Below are 24,671 nucleotides of genomic sequence, written 5' to 3'. Positions count from 1 at the left end.
ACCTTCCTGAGTTTTTGAATTCCCTGACTGTACATATAGAATCATCGATGACGAGCTACATGTAGCTTTCTTTCTGATTTGGTTGCCATCTCAGCAGGCAAATACTTAACACAGAGAGCCACAGCACAAAGAATGTGGAGAACGGACTGAAGGTTCTTTCTGCTGCAAGAAACAAATCGGCAGACAGAAAACGGAAGCAGAAGGGACTGAACGAGCAAGAGAAGGACAGAGAAATTCAGCTCAGTGTAAAGACTATTTCAGTGAATTTAGTAACACTTATAATACACCGTGTGATCATACAGGTCCATTTGATTTCCTAATATAATTGGTCTTGCTGATCACAATATTAGCGGGTTGGGTGTAATTACTTTTTCAACTGTCTGATGTTTTTCATCATCCAGTTTTTATTTATTTACTTTGAGATTTAAGAACAACCAAGCCTACAACACTGTGTGACTATGGTGGATATAGATTCTGATACCTTGATTTCTTTTTTTATTTAAATGAAATAAACAAACTAAAGCTTTAAAGCTTTAAAAAAAAACTCAAATTAGTCCCTAAAAAATAAACATGTAAAAATAGAAATGATACAAACCACTTCTTTTAACATCATTATGCGATCACACTTATTTTTTTGACATTTCTTTTAGAATAAAAAACATTTTCGTTGTTAAACAGTTTACATATATAGTGAGATATATTTATATAAATTTAGTAGTTTATAAATATATATAATATGAATCTTTTAAATAAAAAACACTTAATAGATATAAACCTAGAAGCAGACAACATGACATCAGAAAAAAAGAGTTTTAAGTAAATTCACTAATGCAAGGCAGTTTGAATCATCTCAAACCACACAATCAATAAAAAAAGTTTACACACACACACACACACACACACCCACACACACACACACACACACACATATATATTTTTATAAACAAAGTGAACTGAAGTTCAACCTGATTGACTTGTTTGGCTTAGAAAATCTATGTATGTTACACAAGATGTGATTTAATATGGTTCAGTGTTGGAAATTAATACCAACTACTACTGGACTTTACTTTGAGATTTTGAGAATGAAATCCAAACACAGACACACACGTGCGCACACACACACTCTGTCTGAAGACAAAGAGGATTCAGACATCAAGTAAGGAATTCAGTTCTGTTTTCCTGCAGCTGCTTTTACTCGCCTCATTGACACACATGTGACAGCTTTCAATGTGTGTGTGTGTGTGTGTGTGTGTGTGTGTGTGTGTGTGTGTGTGCGTACAGGGAGAGAGAGCGAGAGAGTAGAAACATGAAGCCTAGCTATCAACGGGTGTTTTGCTGCATTAAAAATAAAAAACAAAGTCACAAAACCCTAAAAAACAGAAACCAAACTGAACCACATGTGGGCTGTTTGGACTTCACTCTCAAGCTAAAATCCACAAGTCTCAAGGTTTGCTTGTTGGTCATTTTCAAGTAAACTTTCAGAGTTGGCGGATTTCAGCCTGATGACTGTCGTTTTTCTTTAATTGCTCACAGACTCTCAAAAATAATTCAGTTTTTTGTCTTAAACACGCCTCCCTCTCTCCCACTCTCTCTCTCTGTCCCTGTGTTTTTTAATTGGCATATAGGGAGGCTTGTTTGTTTTTGTTGTCTGCTGTTTCTTAAATGTGTGTGTTCGTGTTCATGTGGCCCCCAGTGTCCCAACAAGCACCGCGGTAGGTGTTGGGAGGCGCTTTCGGCGGCAACAACAAAACAACACAGAAAACACACGCAGGAATACACACAGCAAAATACATAACAAACACACAGACATAGACAGACACACACCGCTCAGACACAAAAACCTGTTAAAACACACGAAAGCATAAAACACACAGACACACACACACACACACAAATGTGCACATCCTCACAGAAACACTGAAAAACACATAAACAGTAAACGGAGACAGTGACACGCACACACACACACACACACAAACGCACACACTTCTGTTGCCTCTCATGGGGCGCCATCTTGTGGCGATAGAAGAACCAACAGACACTTGTAGAAAGGCTTTTTTGTGCTTTTTGTGCAAATATGCCACTTTGAAAATACAAAAAGGAGAAGAAATTCAAACTTTAATCGTTAGAAGGATTCTGATACATTTTGTAACACATAAAGATTATTAAATACAACACACCATTGGATAAATCTTTATATATGAGAATTGTTTTCATTTTTGTTTGAAAAACATTCAACATTTAAAAATCCTCAAATTAAACACTTTATGCAGATATTTGACAAAGAAAAAGACAATTTCATATTTTTGAAGCTGCAAACTAAATTAATTCATGATATTACTGCTGTAAACAGTCTCAGAAAAATATCATTATTTATGACATGTGTTACTAGTTAGTTTTGTTATGTGTTTTTGCATTTATGTATTGCTTTTTTCAGAGTATTGCAGCATAGCTAAGGTAAGACGGGGAGTTGTGTGCTTTGTCTGTTTGTAAGACAGGTTTAAACTGAGTAAGATTAAAGTTTCATTTGTAACAGTGATATGTAAAATAACATATTTTTCACATTTTTTACTGTAAAACATGTACAAACTTTGTGTACATAAAGATAGACACACTACTTCTCATATATATACATTCAGCTGGTAGACAAAGGATTGAAAGTCAGTTACAAATAGAAATATATCCATTAATCAGTGTTAAACCAGTGTTTAACATGTATCTACACTGAAAAAAATATGTTGTTGGATTTACTTAATTCAATGGTGGACATTTGTTGCACACAGATGTTTTGCTTTGGCAGCAACTTAAACAATTGAGTTAAATTAACACAATTTATTCATGTTCAATAAACCTGTGCAATTTGTGTTGATAAAATGTGACTTAAACATGTTCTGATGAAGTAATTTGAGCTCTTGGAATATTTTAATCCTTCACAATTTTCTCACGTTATCCCAACACGATTCAATAACTTTTACCCAATACTACTTGGTCACTTAAATACTACATGTTATCTTCAAATTACATTTTGCTATTATATTCTAGTATCAAATACACAATTTTCAAATGGAGGCCTTATAACAGATTATATTGTTCTCTTCCAAGATGGTTGCTGGCATCCACCAGTAACCTTTCAAAACAACATGTCTAATTTCACTGCAGTAGGTAAAGAATTAAACTGACATTACTCCTCTACTGAATCTATATAAATCAACAGTTAAATAATGTCAGTTCTTCCGTGTTCTCTGGAATCAATCGCAGCAAAGAAATTAGACTGTTTCTTTTGAAAAATGTTGGAAAAGAACAATACAAAACATTCTATTTAAGGCCTCTGACATCAAGATTCAGTTAAACAACAATTATAACTAAACAATTTGAGGTAATGTTAGTTTCCATTAACATTAAATTAGGTTACTGAATTGGCAAACACCTTCCTATTAACACTACCCATTTTACCCCAATAACTAAAGAAATTAGCACTTGCAGGTCAAAAACTTTATTCAAGAGACGCAAAAATAACATTGATACAGTGACTGTCAAAAATTACAGCACTGATCATACTGTGACATCTTGGTTCAAAACAGCACACTTAGAAATATTCAACGTTCCTTACTTCAACTGAATGAAACTGAAAATACCATTTCACACGACCCATATGGGATATTTAGACTGTATAACTGTTCACGCTACATCTCTTCACTAGTAAAAGAAAGAAAAAATACAAAGAGAAATTTAAAAATGCTGCCAAACAGACAAACAGAACTTGTACAGAGCAAAAGGAAAAACAAACAACAACAAAAAACGGCTCGTCCTCATGGCAGTTGCAGAGTTTATAAAAATGAACCCTGCGATCCGTTCCTGGAATTGAGCTTCAAAAATGCAGCAGAACAAGTGTGAGATTTAAATGTCCTCTCACCTAGAGCTGGTCACCTCACATGCATAACAGTGAGCTTCGTTGCAGGAGCAGTTTTGTCTTAGTTGTGAGCTTTTCTTGAGAGCTGAGTTGCATCCAACTCCATTACCACCCATTGAATCACCTCAAAAGTGTAGCAGAGTTGTGATGGGTAACTCATGTTGAAGGAATAAAAAAGGTCCAAACAGCATGGCTACTGCAAAGGTCACGTTATCCAGATCTTGAAGAACAACATCAGAAAAGTCATTGCCTGGCGCATCTCTGGAGACAGATGTTCATTGTGGTTTTCTCAATCTGTGCAGTGGCCTCAGTCAAGTCCTGGTTAAACACAAAACATTTCTTTAATATTCCTTTTTAAACTCATCTCTTTTGAATCTGCCAGTTCTAATGTTAGAGTAATTTAAACCAATGCAAGCAACATAGTAAATAGCTATAGCCAAAGAGTGGCCTGCCATGCTGCCATTCATGGTCTAACAGAGTTTCTAAGAGAGGGTGAAAAACATCATAATTTCAAATGCTTTACATTAGTTTTTGTTAGAAAGACACTGGCCCATCAGAAATCCAGGCTATGTCACTCAGAAGATGTTAGAATTTAGACTTTCAGCCCCACAATTTGGTTAGCTGTTGGTCAGTTGGTCTTTTTTTTTTTTTTTTTTCAAACAAAAGCTAATGTAAATACTGGTGGGATTTTCCTTTGTTCATTAGAATGACAAATTTAAAGTTTTTTCACACTGATGTGACCCCTAATACAGGGGTGGGGGTGGGGCCTCAAGGGCCGGCGGCCGAGTTCACTACCAGGCCTCATGTGAACTTCAAATTATTAAAGAGGACTACTGGTCCTAACCAGTCCAATGAGGATCAAGTGGATAACTAAATGCATTTTTAAAGGTTGCAAATCCACAATCTACTCATAAAACACTCACCATGAACTCCTGCACCAAGATGTTGCAATTGTCTTTCACACAGATGCGGAGCACTTTGATGAGGGACTCCGAGCATTAATGTCATCCTTGACTATTATAACAAAGAAAACAGAGATTTGTGAACTTTTCAGTAGCACAGAAGAAAATGATCCCAGACAAAAACTCTTGACTTTTTAAACCAGTCAACATGCAACACCAGCATCTACAAAGCAATATCAAAAGTTCCTGTTTGACATCAACTTTATGGATATATAGTTTCCAGAACATTTATTTTTAAAAAAAGATAAATTTTTCTCAGTGGGCCAGTAAATGCATGACGAAAATTATGGCATCCTTTTAGTGGAATCATTACTCACAGGTAATAGTTGACTGTTTCAATGGATGTAGCATAAAAATTTTACTGACCTAATGCAATACATATACACTTTGTAGTTAAAGAATTTTAAAGTTCTTACTGTCATAATGGCAGCTACATCCTTTAGCTTTGTGCCCTGTTCCCCCGATCACTTTGCAAACACTTTCAGCAGACTGTCAGAGAGAAACTCAGCTCCGACAGAAACCTTGACTGTAAAGGCATGGTTGGGATGCACTGGAATGCTGCATTTTATCTGAAATGACATAAAATTATTTTGAAATAACAGCAGGCACTGTGCTTGGTTAATCAGTAATGTTTTGTTGAATAAAAACTGTGTTTCCAGATCTTATGGGATTAAAAAAAATCCAAAGATGTTTGTTTCTGATTTGCAACCCAACAACCCACAAGTTACAACCTCATTTCAGTTCAAGTGTGCATTAATGCGAGTCCAGTAATCACCTTTCTGGCAATACATACAGGTATAAGTTAAACCTATGGCAGATTTTGGATTTCTCAGTTGTATTAATAGGGTGAGTATGCATGCACCTAATAATTATAAAAAACCCATTATAATTAAGTTACAGAAACGAAAATAGAATATACTTTCTTACCATAACACCTTGAACCCACAATCCATCAGCTGACTCCTGGTGAAATGCAGAATAGAGGTCGTCTCTCAATGTGCAGCAAAAAAAACAAAAACAAAAACAAAAGGACAGCAGGTGAGGCCAGGAGGGGTAGGGATGTAAGCTAGCATAATGCCGCTGATGATATTAGCTAAAGCTGTTCAATGTCCAAAATCTCACTAACACCATGGTGCAGTAAATACACAATGTAACTGAAGAGTCAGTTGGCAAATCTATTCACACAGAAAACCAAATTATGTTATGAGTGCCTCGTAATTAGGTTTAATGTGATATTACGGCTCTTGTGCCAAAGACAAATTCAAATGAAAAAGCGCCAATTCTTTGACAACAGATAAAACAGCAAATAAGCTAACGGCTCTTTTTTAGCATGTTACATGGCGACACTCTAGACGTTTAACTACATTTGGCTGAAATATGGTAAATATTAATTCAAAAAATCAAGACATACCAAAAATGTAGAGTTGGCTGCTCGACTTGACTGAGATGGATGCCTTTTTTAAACCACGATCCAAAGCCCGCGAGATGAAATCACGCGTGGTTTCACGAGATTTAACGTTGCTATCTTATTGACTTACTTCACCTGAACATGATATGAACAATTTAATACACCCTTTCTGCATATCATGTAGTTTTTACACTATATAGTTACATTTAACTTTAAAACATGAGGCAATTGTGTTAAATACATGCAAGATGCTTACATAAATCCAAGAGATGGCCAGTCCCTTTTTTTCAGTGTATGTTCACATCTTTAAGCTGCTCCTTCTGTGAGATAAGGCTTTATGTTTGTGGGTTTTTCATTGTCCCATTCCTCTGAAGACACTAACTCAGTAGCACCATTAGCAATTTTTCTCCAAACAGCAAAAATGCTCCCATGGACTTGTGGATAAACCAATCAGAATTTGGTGTTCACAAGGGACAGTAATTTCATTGCAGATAACTCAATAATTCATGTATAAATTGTGACAAAAAGCCATGCAAATGTGTAATAGGATTAAATCATAATGACCTATTATTTCCAAAAGTTCAAAGATCACACATTTTGTATCATAAAGAGCACGCACTTCACATTTTGTATCACTTTCACATCTCTGTGAATATCCTTCTTATATGCTCAGACACTGAATATGTTCCCACTATGAAACTATTGTGTGCTTCTGTGCTGCTGGACTGTTGTGTCTAAGCATCTTTAAAGTATGTCTAAGCATATTTTCTTGGTTCTTTGCAGCAACATACATGCATTTGAGGCACTCAAATTGTTATATCAAAATCAGCTTTAATTGTGAAGCGTGTGAATTCATCTAAGGAATGTGTTTATTTCTTATGTATCTGTCTGAGAACTTACACAAAGACATAGAGCATCAGAAGAAAAAAGGCTTCACAAAGTCAGGTCCAACCACAAATCAAATGGGTGCTTCATTGTCTGGGCACCAAATGAGATCTTCTGCCCCTTGACCTTCACATCAGATGATTGTCTCACTGCATTCAGCAATAGCATCCACAAAAATAAGTAATACTGTGTTTTAATGTCATAAATTACTGGCATTTGTAGAAGTACATATAGTACTAATACTAGCATTTAGAGTATTTTATTAGTGCCTGTTACTACTAATAGATGTTGCAGTAAGGGTGTCAACAGCATGTACAGTACAGTGTATTTACACCATGGTAGTTACAATAGCTGTAATGGGACAATATTAACAGGACCTTTTCAAATCACTTTTAAAGTACTCTACAACAGTACTACTGTAGGTACTGGGTTACCTTGTTATATTATTATTTGTCTCTGGCATATTTAGCAATAGCATCATTTGACTGGTTTGGCACCATCAGCAAGTAAAACAGTTCCTAACAGCAGCAGGGCTACTCTTGCTGCTGCTCTATTCTACATTTCCACTGTGTTTCTACTTCAGGCAGAATAAAATAGATTTAATGTTTTTTATTTCTATTTGAAAATGTACGTTACAAATTAAAATGGATTTTCATGCCGCAATCATGTCAGTAGTCTTGACTTCTGGTTTCACCTCTCTGTGTCAGACAGAGGGATTACTTGGTGTCAGTGTTGTTGACCCTCTCAACTTGTCTCTCTAAAAAGCTGTTTCCTCCTCGTACCCCTTATGCCTCCCCGAGGCCTCATTTCTGCCACCAGCCATTACCATCAAACTCAGAAAACAGAGGAAAAAAACCAGGCGGCTTCAAAAAGTCTGCTGACAGGGCGCTCTAGTTCGGCAGCCTCTTATGCTTCGTCCAGCATAAGTGTGGAAAAGGCAAAATAAGGAATATTTGAGCATTGTCTAATCATAATCAAAAATAAAAACAATGTTGTGAAAAGTTATATAAAGAGTAGTTAGTACTTAGCATCTATATGCTTAGCAGAACAGCTGGAAGTAGGAGGAAGCTCCTAGCTTTGGAAATTATTTCTGCAACTCTACAAGTTTGTTGCTACACAACTATGACTGATTGTTTTCCAGTCAGTCTGGAAATTAGAATTTAGATTTTTATCAATGTGTTTTATCAAATACTTTCAGAGGAGCCACAGTATCCAGGAGGATGTAACATTTTTAACAACATCTGCCTCTGTGTGAGAAGAGTTTAGGTAGCTGCCCTCCACTGTGATTAAACAGTAGATGAATCACTTCCTTAAACCTAGTAGCAGCGCTCTATACAACATGCAACATTCACACAAGCATTAACTTGCCTTGAGGCGACTTTTGTTGTGATTTGGCGCTATATAAATAAAATTATATTGAATTGAACTTCTATGCTTTTAACTGCTTACCATTCCTACTCCCATGGATGCATCAAAGAACAACTTGGGATATTTGGCATGCAGACTGGGGGAGCCAGGGATCAAACCTCTAATCTGCTGATCAGTAGATGACCTGCTCCACCTCCTGAGCTACGCAAGTCTTCTGGCAACATCACTGTGGGTTTCTGCTTGATGACAACCAATATGTCTGGTTGGTTGGTGAATCCCTCAGGGCCATAGCCCTGTTGTTCCAGCCATATTTGGCTGTATCTCCCATCAAGAACTGGGGACTTCTAACTCATATGTGGCAAAGATGTTCTCATACAGGATCCTAACCACTTGGTTGTAACTCTCAGTTTATGCTTTTACAGCTTGCAACTGAGATCCGGCTACCATGTGCCGGACCTTGGGTTCATTGCATAACGTAGTAGAAACCACTAATGATGATGAAATGTGAGATTTAGGTAATCCTAGAAACTAAATGGAACCTAATATACACATAAAATCCAATTGCCTTTGTATTTAACCTTAAATTTTCATTTGTACAAACTCATACATTATGGCATTTGCCATCCTTACGTACTGGTCATAAAAATCTCATCCAATGATTGACTTGTAGAAATGTTAGTTGGCTATTTGAAGCAGAATATATTTGGATTTGAGTTAATGAAAAAAAAACTCAACACACTACCAAGAAGATTTTAAAATATCTTTATTTGAACATGGTCCGAAAAAATACATCTTTAAAGTTTCTGTAGATAGCAAATGCTTTGTGAGCACTTCAGGCAGGCTGTTCAGAGCGCAGACAGCAAAGGGATGAAGCCATACAGCATCAGGAAACAGCTGGACGTTCTGCACATTGACAGACACTTCAACAGCTCAAAGCGAAACACATTCAGAGAAAACCTTTAGACCTTCTTCTACTAATACATTTCATGTTTTCTGACCAACAGGCCAGGCAATAGTTCTTCATTATATTTTAATATAACTACACTTCATCCAATATCCACTGCTGGTGAATATCAAAATCTTCAGTGATTGTTCATAAAATGAAAATAAGCTAGTTAAGTAGATTGTACTAAAAGTAGACAGTTTATGTAAAGTCAGGTAAAGTATATACTCGTGTTTGTTCTCACTGAGTTAGATAATAATGGATAGGGATCTTATTTCAGTCTGTAATACAAAGCTGAAGCACAGCAATGACTAACTTAGCTTAGCAGAACGCAGGAGCAAACAGCTACCATATCTTTGTGGAATGGTTGAAAAAACAAAACAATGAATTCTCACATCATATACATTTTTTTTAAATCCACAAAAATACTACAGTGTAAAAACATGAATTTGTCTTTTTTTTCAAGCATTATATGTGGTAATATTAACTACAGATATATCAGTCTGTCCAATTAGGAAGCATAAACTGGTTTCACCTGATCTGGTGCAAATGAAAGTGTTAACAGGTGCTCTGGAGAGCCAACAACAAGACAACTCCCAAAAGGGGAATTGTTTTGCAGATGGCGGCCGCACACCATTCACATCTTCTTATCCCTCCTGACTGATTTTTCTCCTGTTTTGCTTTTTTCTAGTGTCCTTGTCACTGCCGGTACCATGAGACAGTACCTGCAGCCCATACAGGTACTTCTGTGTCTCCCAGCACAGTCTTAAGTTTGTGAAATGGCACATCTACTGCAACACTAGATTTGCCATTCCACAAAAAGAGCTGGAAAGGGCCACAGGGGCCATGAACACTATTGAGCCATATTACAAGGCAAGTCGGATCAGTAAATGATTTCAATTTTAAACTTGGATTTTTGGTGTCATTTTAAATCCAGCCCTAAATGCGTTGATGATTTTGGTTTCCTATGATTTTCCCGTTGTTCTCAACAAATTACGTTGTATATCTGTAAGAATTACTTACTGATAGTAAGAATGAGTAATTAAGATCCATGTGATCACTGATTTAAGTGTTTCTTTAATTTGTTCAAGCACTGAAATAAATAGCAATAAAAGATTTTTGGATTCTGTAACATGAAAACTAACAGTTTTATTTTTTTAAACCAAGTTAAACTTCTGAAATTCCCAGAGACACAAGTACAAATATCTAATACCTAATTTCTGAGAAAGGCTTAATACCTGTAAGAAAATTATCAGGTTTAACAGTCTTTGCTTTCTGTATCAAACTTTCGCTTAGTTAAAAAGTGTACATAACCTAGAGCTCTACTTCTGCTTGCAGTCATCTACAGATTCTTCACAATAAAACATGTACAATGGTTTAAGCATGTTATAAACAAAATACTTAATTGAATGCTTTATAAGTCAACCCTTTACAGAGACAAGACACTTAACATTTCAATTCCAGTTAAAGCTGGAATGCCAATTTTGGAGTGTACAGAAGTTTGATCTGTATGAAAGAGGCACAAAGAAGATGATGCCATAGAGTCTTGAGAGAAACAGCCCTTATGTTTAAGACTAATGGCAGTATCATGATATAAAAAAAAAAACCAATGCATACTGTTCTCCTTTGTTTCTGTGTGGGACAGGTTAAAATAACCGGTGTTCAACTTTGCCTTGCTTATCAGTAAACAAGTATCTTGCAGAGCCTGGTAGGAGCCCTCTCCTAAACTATTATTTATTGTCTGGGCAGAACTCAGGCCGATAAACTATAACCTTCTAAAATCAACTTGCAGTAATTGCTGGCCACCATTTTTTCTGCGGGGGAGAAAAACAAAGAAAACGACAAAACAAAGCAAAGCAAAGCAAAACAAAACCAAGCTTAAAAAAAGGAATTGTCATCAATAATTATCGATTATGGAAAAGATTGCCATGGGTGTATGTGTGGACCTGAGAGCTTTGCTTCACTCCCTCAACCTCTCTATCATATGCTCTGCAAACAGTCTTCTGACTGCAGCGATGCATGTCCTACAGAAGGTTAGCTGGTTAGACACAGCAGCTAATTTTACCACGGGCAACAACAGCAACACATGTAAGCAGGATCACACCTTTTATTTGGCTTTGACCACATGTTCAACCACCTTACAGAACTGCAGGGACATAGTCAACAAACACTCTGTCTGTGTCCCCCAAACACACATATACTTTGTTCTCTTAGTCTTAGTCCTTAGTTAGATCTTTGCATGTTTGCAGTCATTACTTTTGTAAATAAATTCTCATTAATACATATCCTGGTGTAATTAATGTTGTATAGGAGGATGTTGACCACGGCTGGTAGACACAATTCTCAAATCCCTCATCGTTACTGATTCAGATATAACTTTAAATGTAATTTTAAATTTAATTATTAACCAGTTTCAAATAACTCATTTAGTATATTTTGTGGGTCTGATATATTAATAACTTTTCTTGATTTGATTGTTTTACTCATTCAAGTCCCCAAATTAATGGTTAATCAATTGAGAAGAGGTTAGTTGTTTTATCAGTGTATGTTCATTTGAAGGTGGTGTCTCAAAAAAGTAAATTCTTTTTCAGGGACAAATTCTGAGGTACAGCGATAACGCTGGTTGCTACTAACCTCTACACTACAATAACAGTAGATAGTTATTTCAGTACAGTGGCACAAACCACCTTGCGCACAAAGGGCTTGTTCTGTAAACAGTTGGTAGTAGCGATAGTACCCATGTACCACAGTTGCTCTCTCCTGAATTCTGAAAGCTGAAAGATGTCCAACATATCCATCCTTACAGACTGAGCTGATCACAAGCGACTGGTCCCTCATCGAATATGTGAGTACGGAAATGCCTTTCCGAAGTGACTGAATGGCAAGATTGAGTATTTAAACCCAGGAAGAGTGGTTGATGTAAAAACATCAAGTTAAGGTAATTTTCTTTACTTGCTGGTGTGAATATTAATAAGCTGGATAAATGCAAACTTGTCCTAATTTTATGGAGTATTTATTTAGTATGGGATCAAGAGAACAGCAGCATTTTTAACTAACAAATATCCAGATGTTTTGGCTGGATGACATTCTGCTGTTTCAGCTAAATAAGTTATTGCCAGATGACCCAGAGCGACCTGCACTGATGAAGATGATAAGGATCTTCATGGATCTGAGGAAGTGCTTCAAAAAGTAGAAGGAAACAATTATGCTAGTGCACAAAGGTAGCTTTTTGATTCCTTTGGCTTGACTTTCTACTAGGAAGAACTGAAATGGGAAGTGGAGGTGGCTAGGAGAGGAGATACGAGGATTGAGGTTGAACTGGGTGCCTGAGTTAAGCAAACTGGTGACAAAACTGCTTTAATGACTGTGGGGGGTCCATTGAGAGAAATTTTGAATGAGAAGTAAAACACACTGGTACTTCAAAAAGGTCGTCGTATGAACAGGATCTCTGACACATTGTCAACAAAATCTTGTCCTACACAATATCTTTCGCACCTGATTCAAAGTATGCTCCACACGTCTTATCCTCTGCTAGTAATTTAGTTAACAAACAGAGATAGGAAATGGAATCTTGACACAGGGACTGGCTTGTCTTTTGTCCAAAAGATGGTATAAGCCTTTAATCCTCAGTCTTAAAAAAGTTTCTACATAGAAGTATTTTTGGATAAATTGGTATTTGCTAAGTATTAACATACAGCATATTACCAGGAATGCATCAGCTCCAGTCTCTCAACTGTATAGAAAGAAGACATGAAACCTGCTGATTAAAGCTTTATTCAAATTCCAAAATTTTAAATATTAAATATTTTCATATGTTTACTAGTAAGCAAGGCAGAGGTGGACAGTCAAGACCATAAACAGGGAGATGAAAACTAGTTTGTGTGTTATTTTCTATGAATGTTTCAAAAAGATTCAGAAGGTTAACTAAATGTTGAGCTAAAGATGGAGCATTTCCTGAAAAGCTTAGGTGAAAACATGGCCTTGATGTTGTCCCTTACAAAATCAAAAGAGCATGTATTTGGGTCCTAGATTGTGCTGAGACACTAACATTTATACTGTTTACAGAAGGCAAAACATAGCATTCAAGTGAACTTCCTGTCAAACGAAACCAGACACATCACCTTTTATCTCATCTCATAGGAAAAGAAAGAAAACCACAGCAATGCAAATGTATCAAAGTAATCATATATTCCCATTTGGATTAGACATTTGTGGCTCCACTGTTAAAAAAAAATACTGACACATTAAAACATTTATCTTGTTGTTTTTGGTATGTCACTGGCAGTGTGTTTTTAGCAACTGAGGATTTTCATTCCAAAATGCTACATATCCATTTTTGGAAAACATGGGGAAAGTAAAAACGTCTCAAATCATAGTAAATTACTTTTCACTGAGCAGTCACTTTATCTGTAAATGACTTAATGACAGTACCTTGGATATCTCTTTTTGGAATGAAACCCGAACTCGTGACTTTTCATTGCTACAAAGGAAAATTAGGAATTATGTTTCAGTTGTGAAGATCAACTGTCCTTCTACTTTGTGTTTATCAGACAGAAGACAAACGTTACCTTAAATAATTTTACATGACGAGCAAAAGAAACGACTTTTGTCAAGGTTGAAGAAAAATGCTGTTTCCTTTTTTGAAAATCAAGTTTAGAACTTTTTTTTATAATGAATAATGTATATACATTTTTAAAGAATTGTAAGGATTTAATCTACACAACATCCAGAGTGAATACTCTTTACTTTAATCTGACGATATGAGTGTAAACACTTGGTAAGTTTTGATGGTGAATGAGCTCTGTGTTTTGTTTTGGATTTGTTGTGAAGGAAGCCATGGCTTATTTCCACATCTGCAAAATCTTGTGCAAGCTGCAGGAAACTCGTGAATATGTGACAAGCCCTAAATAGCAAGTTTCATGTTTGTACAGTATAAATTAAATATTAGTTTATGATCGCCTTCTGACACACTTTCTGATGTGTCATTTTCAGTGATTTACTATGATTTATGGTGAAAAAAATGTAGTGGTTCCTAACAATTCACATTCATCTTTTTATTTTCTAAGTATAACTCATATACGCTACTGTGCAAATTTCCTGAGCCACCCCTCATTTCTTTATATATTGCTTCCAAGGACCCAAACTTGATTGTAATTGGTCTTTTGTATTTCTCCAGGATTTCTGAAGGCCTTTTTCTTTGGACAATGGCTGCTTGTTCACTCATTTTCAGTCCAGTCCAGATCATTTTCAGGAGAATATTCTTTTGTTTGATGAGCCATTTAACAATGACCCACGAATCACAGAAAAGGCATAGACCGTAACACATGAACCGGTGTTGTATCTTCACATTAAAGACAACTTAGTACAGAACCAATTTTACACTTTATCCTTAGCACTTTGTTGTCATTTTCCCTACGTCATTAGTTTGTTCTATGAAAATGGCAAAGATCGCACAGGCTTGCAGGCATAAAACAGTACTTGTGCACCAACGAGGCGATTCGGAAAGAAAAATTCACAGAAAACTTGGCAAATCTTGGCATACAGTGTTCAGTGTTCCCTTAACCCTCCTGCCATCCTTTAAAAAACTCACACCCATCACCCTATGGACCATTCTCAGCCACGCCATAAAAAGACCATATATCCATATTTTATTCCACTTTAAATTAGCCAACCTTGTAAAACTACTTCTCCCTGAAATATTCATGTAAAGTTTTAATTATATTTTCGTTGTTTTAACCCTTCAAATCCCAGTGTTATTACATGAGCGCCCTGTGTTATAAGCCCCAAAAACCAAAAAACGAAACTAAATATTTCCACAAAAAACCAGTTGAAGTAATATGTGATTGTCATTATAAGTAGGCCTTTAGATGGACCAAAGATTGGCACCAACATACATTTTGACCTGCCATTATTTTTTTTGCATTTTTTTTGCAATTTAAAAATTAAAACTTCAAGGCCCTGAGTCTTCATTGACATCCAAGAAAAGAAGAAAAAATAAAATCATATGATGATAATTTGGGGTTGAAAAATAGCGTTTGTAATGGAAGTCAATGGGCAGAAAATGGTCCCCAGGGTGATGGGTGTGGGGATTTCTGCTGCTCAGCCATTTTAGGCTGATTTAAGGAATTCACACTGGAATATTAACATTGACAGGTAAAAACTATCCTGTGGCAAGTTTGGTTATATTCCACTGAACACAGTGGAAATGGCAGCCATTTAACACATAGCAGTGGCACAAAAAGGTCCCAAGAAGGCAGGAAGGTTAAGAAATCGGAGGAAACAGGACATGTGGAGTACAAAAGAAGAAGTGGCAGACCTCAAAACTATCTACAGCAGATCATCAGTATATGAAATCATGTCATTAAGAAATAGGAAAAGATCAGTCAGTCAGATGATGGTTTTTGGGATCTTACCAAAATTTATGAAAATATGGTTGCATCAGATTTTGATGCACTATTATACTTGCCAGTGGCGTCATCATCCAGGACGACAATGATCCTAAACACATAGTCAGTATAGTAAAGCATACTTTGGTAGAAAAAGCCCCACCTGCCATGAATTGGCCTAGCCACAACCCAGACCTCAACATTACTGAAGCAGTGTGCGCACAGGTGTTTTCACCTTACATTCTGTTCCCATTCAACAGAATTCTGTTCTATAAATCACTGCACAGATCTGCCATTTCCCAAGCAAAACATAAAGAATTGAGAGATGTCTCAAGATTTCTGCCCAGTACTGTAATTTGTAGCTCTTCATGGAGAAATGACATTTTTGTTTCATAGCAACAAATTAAGGATGGAACGATTATGTTGTTTTAAATTTATTTTACTACATTTAATAAGGATAAAGATTACAAAGGGAAAAAAATTGCATGAAATAATGATCCAGTAATTACAACAGTGGATCATATGTGTCTCCACTGTATATTTCGTAATTATACTATCTTGCATGACGTTAACTTTTTTAAAGTCAAAATTAAGAAGTCATTTGAAAAATTCGCACCTCTTAATCAAAAATCAATATTGCCTTAACATAGGATTTTTGTTTTGGTATTCTGGGATAGGGTGAGTTTATCAAGGTGCTTATTCATCTACGAGATTTAAAAGGAGCAAATGTTGCATTTGTAAATTGCGAGAATAATTCTTTGAAATCAGGAAACAAAAGACTTGTAATTACATAAAAATAATTACAAGATCCTTACATATAACAATAATCTCAAATATATTTGAAAGTTCTGTGCCTTGTAAAGGTAATAAATAGTTTGAGCTTCACAACCCTATTGAAAAAAAAACTATGGGATAAATAACACAAGGACCTTCTAATTAAATACAAAATTGTTAACTCCTAATTATGCAGTGACTCTAGCATTACAGATGTAATTCTAAGAGCCTTATCTTGCAAATACGAAACAACTACTTGTTAATTAGATTAATTAGAATAAGATTCGTTATGATTTATGGAAGTAAAGTAAGGATCTAATTTTTTGTAAGTTTTCATTTTGTGCTTTTTTCATTTTGTGATAGTCATTGTTTCTCATGTTGTTTGGAAAATAAGTCTTCTTACTTCCTCATAGTTCACTCACCCTCTCACTGAGGGTCTCCAGCTCTTCCTCCTTTTCCTTGTAACGCTTCATCCCCTGTCCAACTTCACCACAGGGGCTGTTGGTTAGGTGCATGGGGTAGTCTAGGCCGCTGAGCTGGGCGTGATGATGCCATCGCAGGTCATCACTCTCATGGGTGATATAGCGCTCGTTTATCCGAGACTCAAGGTTTCTTAGATCCAGCCACATCTGGTAGTCCTGGCGGAGAAAATGAACACACCCATAGCCTAAATAATTTAATAACACCATTATCTTGTCTTTTCTCTTTTACAAAAAACACAAATAGCAAACACTTTTGAAATCAGATAATGGGTGGCTGGTTGTATTTTCTCGTTGTCTGCGTTTGTCTGAAAACTTTGTGGTGAAAGTCTGAAAACCACAAACTTTGGTTGTGGTGACAAATACATAATATATAGATAATTGTGTTCCATTTACTTCTGATTAGTGTCATTCAAAATACTATCATTTATAAGTGTACAAAGCAAGTGTACTTTCAGTTGGGACAGTGGTTAGCACTTTTGCCTTGCAGCAAGGTTTTGGGTTCACATCCACCATCTAACCAGGGACTTCCTTTATAGAGCTTCCATGTTCTCCTAATGGTTGCCCAGGTTTGCTCCAGGTACTTCAGTTTCCTCAAACAGGCCATAGGCAGTTAGTAAGGTTAACTGTTTGTTCCAAAATGCCTGTATTTGGATTTGCATGTGAAAAGTTGTCTGTTTCTCTGTGTTAGCCCTGCAACAGCCTGGCGACCTGTTCAGGGTCCTGTGATCCTGTGATAGTTGAAAGAGAATGAAGGGATGGATATATTGTTATCTAGTGACCTCCTAAATCCCCTACTGAATTCCTTACAGAGTATTCAAATCTCTTTGCATGCCACCAGATATGTTAATACTGCAAAATTGTTTTATTAGGTCCATCATGGTTAATGGTCCAACTCATGATGTTGGACACATCCTGGACCTTGTTTTTGCTCCTGTCCTATCCTTAAACTCGCTCTTCATGTCTGTTCTACAACCAGTTTGTCTTCACAGAGGTAGATGCAAATTATCTTTAATTAGATTTGGGCAGCTAGATTTTCAACTCTGAATTGATTTAATAATCTGTGTACATTAGCCCTTGATAATGTAAAAATCCAAATTAGCTCATGCTGTAATTTCCTCCCCTTGGATGAGTGGTTATATTCATCATCACAGAACAGACTGCAGAAAAGCTGAACCAAATACAACCTTCTATGTGCACTCGCAGCACATAAAGGACCTACTAACCACATTCACTCAACTTGTAAAATATGCATAACATCCTACTTGTTTGGCTTGACTAACAATAATAAGTGCAATGCAAGCTTCCTCTTTAGCACTATCAACAGACTTTTTACGCCTGCTCTGTGCAGTTTTCCTACAACATCATCTGATGATTGTGGAAATTTCTTAATTGTTTTCCTGGCAAAAATCAGTGGAATCAGATCAAAGTTCAAGCCTGGAACCTGTCACTCTGTTTTAAAATAGTTTTTATCATACTTCTCCAATCTTCTCCAATCATCAGATCAGGATCTCCTAACTGTTCCACACTCTAAACCAGAGGTGACCACGCTTCTGAGGTTGTAGCACCTAAACTTTCGAACAGTTTAGGCACTACAACTTCACGCCTAAACTGGTCCATAACTACATGAACAGATTTTCTGGCTCAGTGGGGGAAGCAAAACTGGCTGTAAACACAAAAATTGTTTGTTTGTTTTTTTTACCTACACTATATTTTCTGATTATCATCAACATAAGATATAAATCTAACAGATAGCAAATAAAATGCAGCATTAGCATTATTGTGGAATTGTGCCTCTGGTTTTTATCCCATACCAAAGTGAAATGCATTGTGATTCAACAACTAGATGTTTAATTCTTATTCACTACATATCATTCAAAGAATGTGAGATTACATGTTCTCAACTCATTCAGTTAATTCAGTTTGGAACTTCATGTGTGTCAGAAGTCTAGTCGGGTTGCTATACCAGAATGAAATCCTTTTCACAATACAGCATTTCCTGATTACTCCAGAAGCTGTGACCTTAATGTGGCCCCACTTACTTTGCCTGCAGACAATAAAGTTTAGTTAAACAAGATGGATTAAGGTTGCTGATGTTAAGTAAACAAAAAGAAAAAAATTCCCAAAACTCCAAAATGTTTTTACATGCTACACATATGGGGTTAATGAAAGCTCTAAATCTTAACTGAAACAGTAATCATATAAAGTGAACCCTTTATATGATTTGGATGATGCTATATTAATCTGAAATGTATTATTGACTGATTCTTGATTGTTATGTTACAGATTTGTATTGAACTTGAAAAATGCTCCCAAATTGATTTTAATGGAGTTATTCAAATGACTGATTTCCTACCTGCAACCAGGGGTGGCTTAGTGTCTTGTCAACACTATATCTCTTTCTCATCTTCACTTGCAGCAAGTTGTTGATCAGGTCAATCGCTGCATGGAGGAATGCAAGAATGTAAGAAAGAAAGAACATAGGGAACACAGGGGGAGAATGGAAGTGCAGAGTATTAGTAGGAGGAGAATTTGGGGTTGAGGCCCACCCATGGTCATGGGCCAGTCAGGGCTAATGAGCAAAGCTAACATGATGTTAACCTCTCTTTAGGGGTCAGTGGTCTGAACAGCTCTGGGACCCCAAGGCCCCTCAGGTCTACAGAGGCCTCCATCACTTGGTATTATGCACATGAATGGACTACCATATGAACCCACCCCCCCTACAAACCTAAGATCCTCATTCCACAAACTGATGGACTCTCCTAGTTCTTCAAGTTTCTTTACCACATACATTCACCTCTCCTTAACTCCTCAGCAGCACTGGCTCTCTCCTGTTTCCCAGACCTGTCTCATGACCTCATAATTTGGATAATCCAAACCAAAGGCCAAAGAATAACAATGTTAGTTTACAGTCATTCTAAACAGTTATTGAACTGCAGTGTTTAGTCTCACAAGAAACCTGATTTAAAGACATACAACTGTGAATAAATAATGAGAAATAGTTTATTGTTATTACTTGACCAGATCGACATCCCAGGGACACCTTTTATACCCTATCCATACCCTATTTTGAAATGTAGTTGTTTCCTTACTTTTAAGCCAAATCCACCTAAAGTATAGATTTCAGAAAATTCTGTCATGTAGATATAGAATATTTGATTCCTGTGTTGACAAGGGGTTCAGAGAAGAGTGGAGAGGGCAGTGGGGAAGAGAAGGGCATGGATGTGTGAATTTCTTGGTGACATTTGGAAAAACATCTATAAAGTTCTCAGTCATCCAGGTTATGGTTATATCTAAGGAGGTTGGAAAGAAAGCAACTGGACTTTTTTCCACAAAACTTAAAGAAGTCAGAAGGGCCCCAAAACAAACAAAGCAAAACAAAAACAAATCCTATTAAAGAGATCAAAAGTTTTGAAACTAAGATTAACCAGAATTATATAAAGAGAAAGGTATGGAAAAGAAAAGGAACTTCTCATGCCGTCAAGCAGATCATCTGTCAAACATGGTGGAGCCAATGCTATGTCATGGTCATGTATAACTGCCATTGGAACTAGGTCATTAGTATTTGTTAATCCTGATAAAAGTAGCAGAATGACTTCTGAAGTGTTAAGGCCGATACTCTGCTGACAGACCTGGTAGAGCATTTCAAAAGAGCAACAACATTTGTTGATATCTATGGACTCTAGACTTCAATCAGTCACTGACTGCAAAGGCTTTTCATCACAGTATTAAAAACAATTCTCATGTTTAAAGCTATCTTAGATTGTCATTTTGAGCCCTATAAAATAGCTAAAATGAAAATAACTATAATCCCTGAAATAATATCTGCAACATTTTGTTAAATGCCTTAAATTAAATATTTAAAAGCTGCACTCTATGGTGATGTGCAGAGAATAACAAAATCTGTGTCAAATATTTATGGTCCTAAATAAACCTAAATATGAAGTAGTGCAATCCCAGTGAAAGAGAGGATATGAACTGTATATAACTGTAAATGATAAATTATACAACATATATCTCTCATGTAGTGTGATATGCATATGTAGGAATTAAACATTTTTTTAAAACAAATGAATGAATTGTAAAATGCAAACAATTTAAATAATTGTCAATAATTAAATCAACTTTAATTAATATTTTCCCTATTGTTGCCTCTCCAAGGAATCCTTTATCGCTTTTATTTGGATCAAAGGAAGTGAACTAGGTTCACAATAGATTATGCCTTCTAACTGGGTAGATACATATACCTGAAGTTTACCAGACTTTGTGCTATATTGTAATTCTCAAGTGTTCCCTTAACTTTTTTGAGCAGTGTACAAAATATCCTTGCACTAATGTGTGAACACAGTGCTCTGTCTTTGGTCTTTCTTTTCCGTTTATCACAAATAGACCTGCTACTAGAGAGCTCGGTCTTTTCTCTTTGCAATTTACGATTTAGAAATGAGGATTGCATCATCATTAAAAGCTGCAGATATTAAAAAAGTTATTAGTGTATACTTCTGTTAATTTTGGCTGCTTCTTTATATCAATTATATTTTATAAATGTACTAGTATAATATCATCTGAAGCCCCAGCATGCTTTAAAAACAACTTGTATTATTTGGGATGTGCAAGAAGGTTGGCTAATGCAATCTTATTGAGTCTCAGGTAATGGCAGTTAAAGAGTAGCACCTTCATCAATGAATGGGTAACAAGTGTCCCCTTCATTAAGGTGCAGAATTGTAGTCAGAGTTTCATGACTGCACCACCAGCTACAAAAAAGAAGCATACAAAGTTTTTGCCCCATAAAGGGCTCAATGGCAATACCTTAGAGGGTACCACTAAGGTAATGCTGGTATATAATGGCACAGTGATGTGCCATTATACCTTTAAAGGTAAAACAAAATACTTTTTTCCTGGGGGAGGAAGACTACCTCTGCATGACCATAAATGTGGTAGACTTTCAAAACTTTATTTCATCTCCATTTAAAAACTTGAATTGTGTATGCTTGTAGGCAAAAGGGTCTTATTTAAAACTGATCTTTGCAAACGCACATTTCTTGGCGCACTTAGAGTTTATTCCCTGACATTTAATCCTCCTGTGGCCAACAGAAATGGCTTGTATTTATTTTGAAGCACAGCTCAAGTCATTCTGGCAGCATGAGGAGGTGGAGGGAAGGTTAAGAGCACTTCGGGGATCCGGTTTAGGAGTGAGTGAGTCAGGCGATTTTAAATCTGTCTCATAGTCAACAGGACAATTCCAGCCAACACACACGGCAGACACATTTAGAGACAATGACGGCAACAACATGAGTCATACAGCAGCAGAGAATGGCTTGAACTGATTTCAAGGAAATGTTGGAGTTATTATACTGCAACATAAAACATAATTACCTCTGCTTGTATGCTGTCATACATGGTGTCATACAGAAAGATGAAACAAGCAATTCATCTTTGATCACACATTCAACATTTCAGTCAGTCTCGCAGACATGAATCTGCCTGTTTAATATATTCTAATTTAAAAATCCAGACATAGAAATAAACAGGTATTGGTCTCTAAATTTTGAAGCTTTGGTATTAATGCTTTGGCTGCTGTTTTGTTAGTTTTAGTGTCAGAAGCAGTGTTGGGAAGGTTACTTTTAAAATGTATTCCATTACAGAATACAGAATACATGCCCTAAAATGTATTCTGTAACGTATTCCGTTACGTTACTCAATGAGAGTAACATATTCTGAATACTTTGGATTACTTAACATACTATCTTACATTTTACAACTATGTGAATGTACTATTGCTGTGATTTATTACTATTACTGAAGGTCCGCGGCTCTGAACCGTAGTAAAGGGACCTCTGACTAATATGGGTTCCGTGTCGGGCTCGTAGCCGAAAAATAGCTTTACTTTGTTGTCTGGGTCAACTCTGCTTGCGAGAGACAGAGAGAGGTGTTGAAAGGCTGCTCCAACGGAACTTATTGTTTCGGAGGAAAACACGAACAAAGCGTACAGTCGAGTCTTAATAGCTTACTTACAACTGGGCTGCAGTGGTTATTATTATATTTACATGCTTCTAGCTCCCGTTTTTGCTCAATGACAACTCGTACCTTTCGACTCTCCTTTTTCTCCCACCTCGCGCTCACAGACACATAACGAGTATGGCAGTCCATTCTCCCTGCAGCACGGACTACACTGCCTATGATGCTACATTCTGCATTCTGCCTATTAGCTTAGCACAACAACAACAACAAAAAGGCGCTCTCTCACCCAGGAAACACGCAGAGCGAAAGCGTCACCCTGTAACCATGGCAACCGCAACGCTGCCGCCTGGAACTACAGAACGTAGCTGTCAAACAAAACCGAAACAGTCCTGACCCACCACAATATGAAACAGGAAAGTACCGCAGTGTAATCCATTTATTTCAACAAAGTAACTGTATTCTGAATACCACCTTTTTAAACGGTAACTGTAATGGAATACAGTTACTCATATTTTGTATTTTAAATACGTAACGGCGGTACATGTATTCCGTTACTCCCCAACACTGGTCAAAAGTGACTATGGTCGTGTCCAAATTCATGGGCTGCATCCTCCTGAGGCCGCATTTGTAGACCGATTACGTCACAGCGACGCGCCGAAGGCTGTCCAAATTCGTAGACTCCTCCGAATGCAGCCGACAAATGCGTCCTCCTTTTCCCCAAATTTGAAGGATGGGTCGGGTGTGTCCTTCGTGGCCCACCATATCCCAGAATTCATAGCGCGGCCCAGCCAAACTCCAGTTTCCAACAATGGCGGCCGCTACTAAGTTTTAAAATTACTCATACTAATCTTTCTGGGTCACAAAATAAACTTTTAACATTTTTTTAGGCGAGAAAGTAGCTGTGTAAACATCAAATATCTGCTCGGTTTATCAAGATATCGCATATTTGCAAAAGTGCTTCGACGTTTTCGGAGACGTCTGCTACCCACCAGCTCGATAGCTAACCGGGAGCTCGAGGGTCACTGATGCGGCCGAGAACGGCACAACTCCCGGCACATCATTTTCAGATCACCGCGGACTTTCGCTACTCGGGTTAAGTCACTTAGAAAACCTAAAAATGTTATTGTTGGGCTTTTTTCAGTGTTTTGTTTGTTCGTGAGTAAATCGGTTTGGCTGAGATTAAAGTTATTAGATTAGATAAAATAAAACTTTATTAATCCCCCGGGTGGGTCCCTCCTTGGTTTTTACACAGCTGACTAAACGTCAAATAGAAAACTGATTAAACAGAAGTATGAGACGGTCGAGAATTTACGCCAGTGTCCTGTTATATTTTAGATAGCAAGGAGCAGACGGCCGAGTTTATTAAACTCCACCGAGACAGCGGTGACACTAATCAGAAGGCTAGACCATCCAATTTCCCCAGCCGTTTACTTCCGGCCTACCCGACCTTCTGACGACCCGGCCCACGTAGACCGCGAAGGCTGGGTCCTCAGCCCATGAATTTGGACACGACCTATATTTGGATAAGATTCCAGAGTGCCATGTCATAAGCTAAGGCTAGCAAGCTCTGTTAGCAACTAGTGTCCATAACATACAAG

At 37.0% G+C, this 24,671-nt stretch overlaps 1 protein-coding gene and 1 long non-coding RNA gene across 6 annotated transcripts in view; both read right to left on the bottom strand.

Annotated features, from left to right (window-relative positions):
- Positions 1–3,477: 3,477 nt before the first annotated feature.
- LOC309695975 lies at positions 3,478–6,576 on the bottom strand. Of its 2 annotated transcripts, XR_014273278.1 has the most exons (5): positions 6,537–6,576; positions 5,800–6,415; positions 5,289–5,441; positions 4,834–4,924; positions 3,478–4,228 (listed from the first exon to the last, which is right to left on the bottom strand). It is a non-coding gene; the product is annotated as an uncharacterized lncRNA (long non-coding RNA). The 2 variants fall into 2 exon arrangements; XR_014273279.1 differs by having other exon boundaries at positions 5,800–6,567.
- Positions 6,577–9,351: 2,775 nt separating this feature from the next.
- prkd1 (protein kinase D1) overlaps positions 9,352–24,671 on the bottom strand; it is a 77,024-nt gene continuing 61,704 nt past the window's right edge. For all 4 annotated transcript variants that reach the window (XM_082516533.1, XM_082516534.1, XM_082516535.1 and 1 more), the window contains 2 exons: positions 19,472–19,557; positions 9,352–17,274 (listed from right to left, as the gene is read on the bottom strand). In XM_082516533.1, the coding sequence (XP_082372659.1) occupies positions 17,044–17,274; positions 19,472–19,557 (317 nt within the window). In that variant the 3' untranslated portion in view covers positions 9,352–17,043. The remainder of the gene's footprint in view (positions 17,275–19,471; positions 19,558–24,671) is intronic.

The sequence above is a fragment of the Aulonocara stuartgranti genome, assembly GCF_965226115.1.
Source record: "Aulonocara stuartgranti genome assembly, chromosome: 19".
Classification (NCBI taxonomy): domain Eukaryota; kingdom Metazoa; phylum Chordata; class Actinopteri; order Cichliformes; family Cichlidae; genus Aulonocara; species Aulonocara stuartgranti.
Note: the sequence above shows the minus strand (reverse complement) of the source record. Positions and strands in the feature narration are given on the sequence as shown.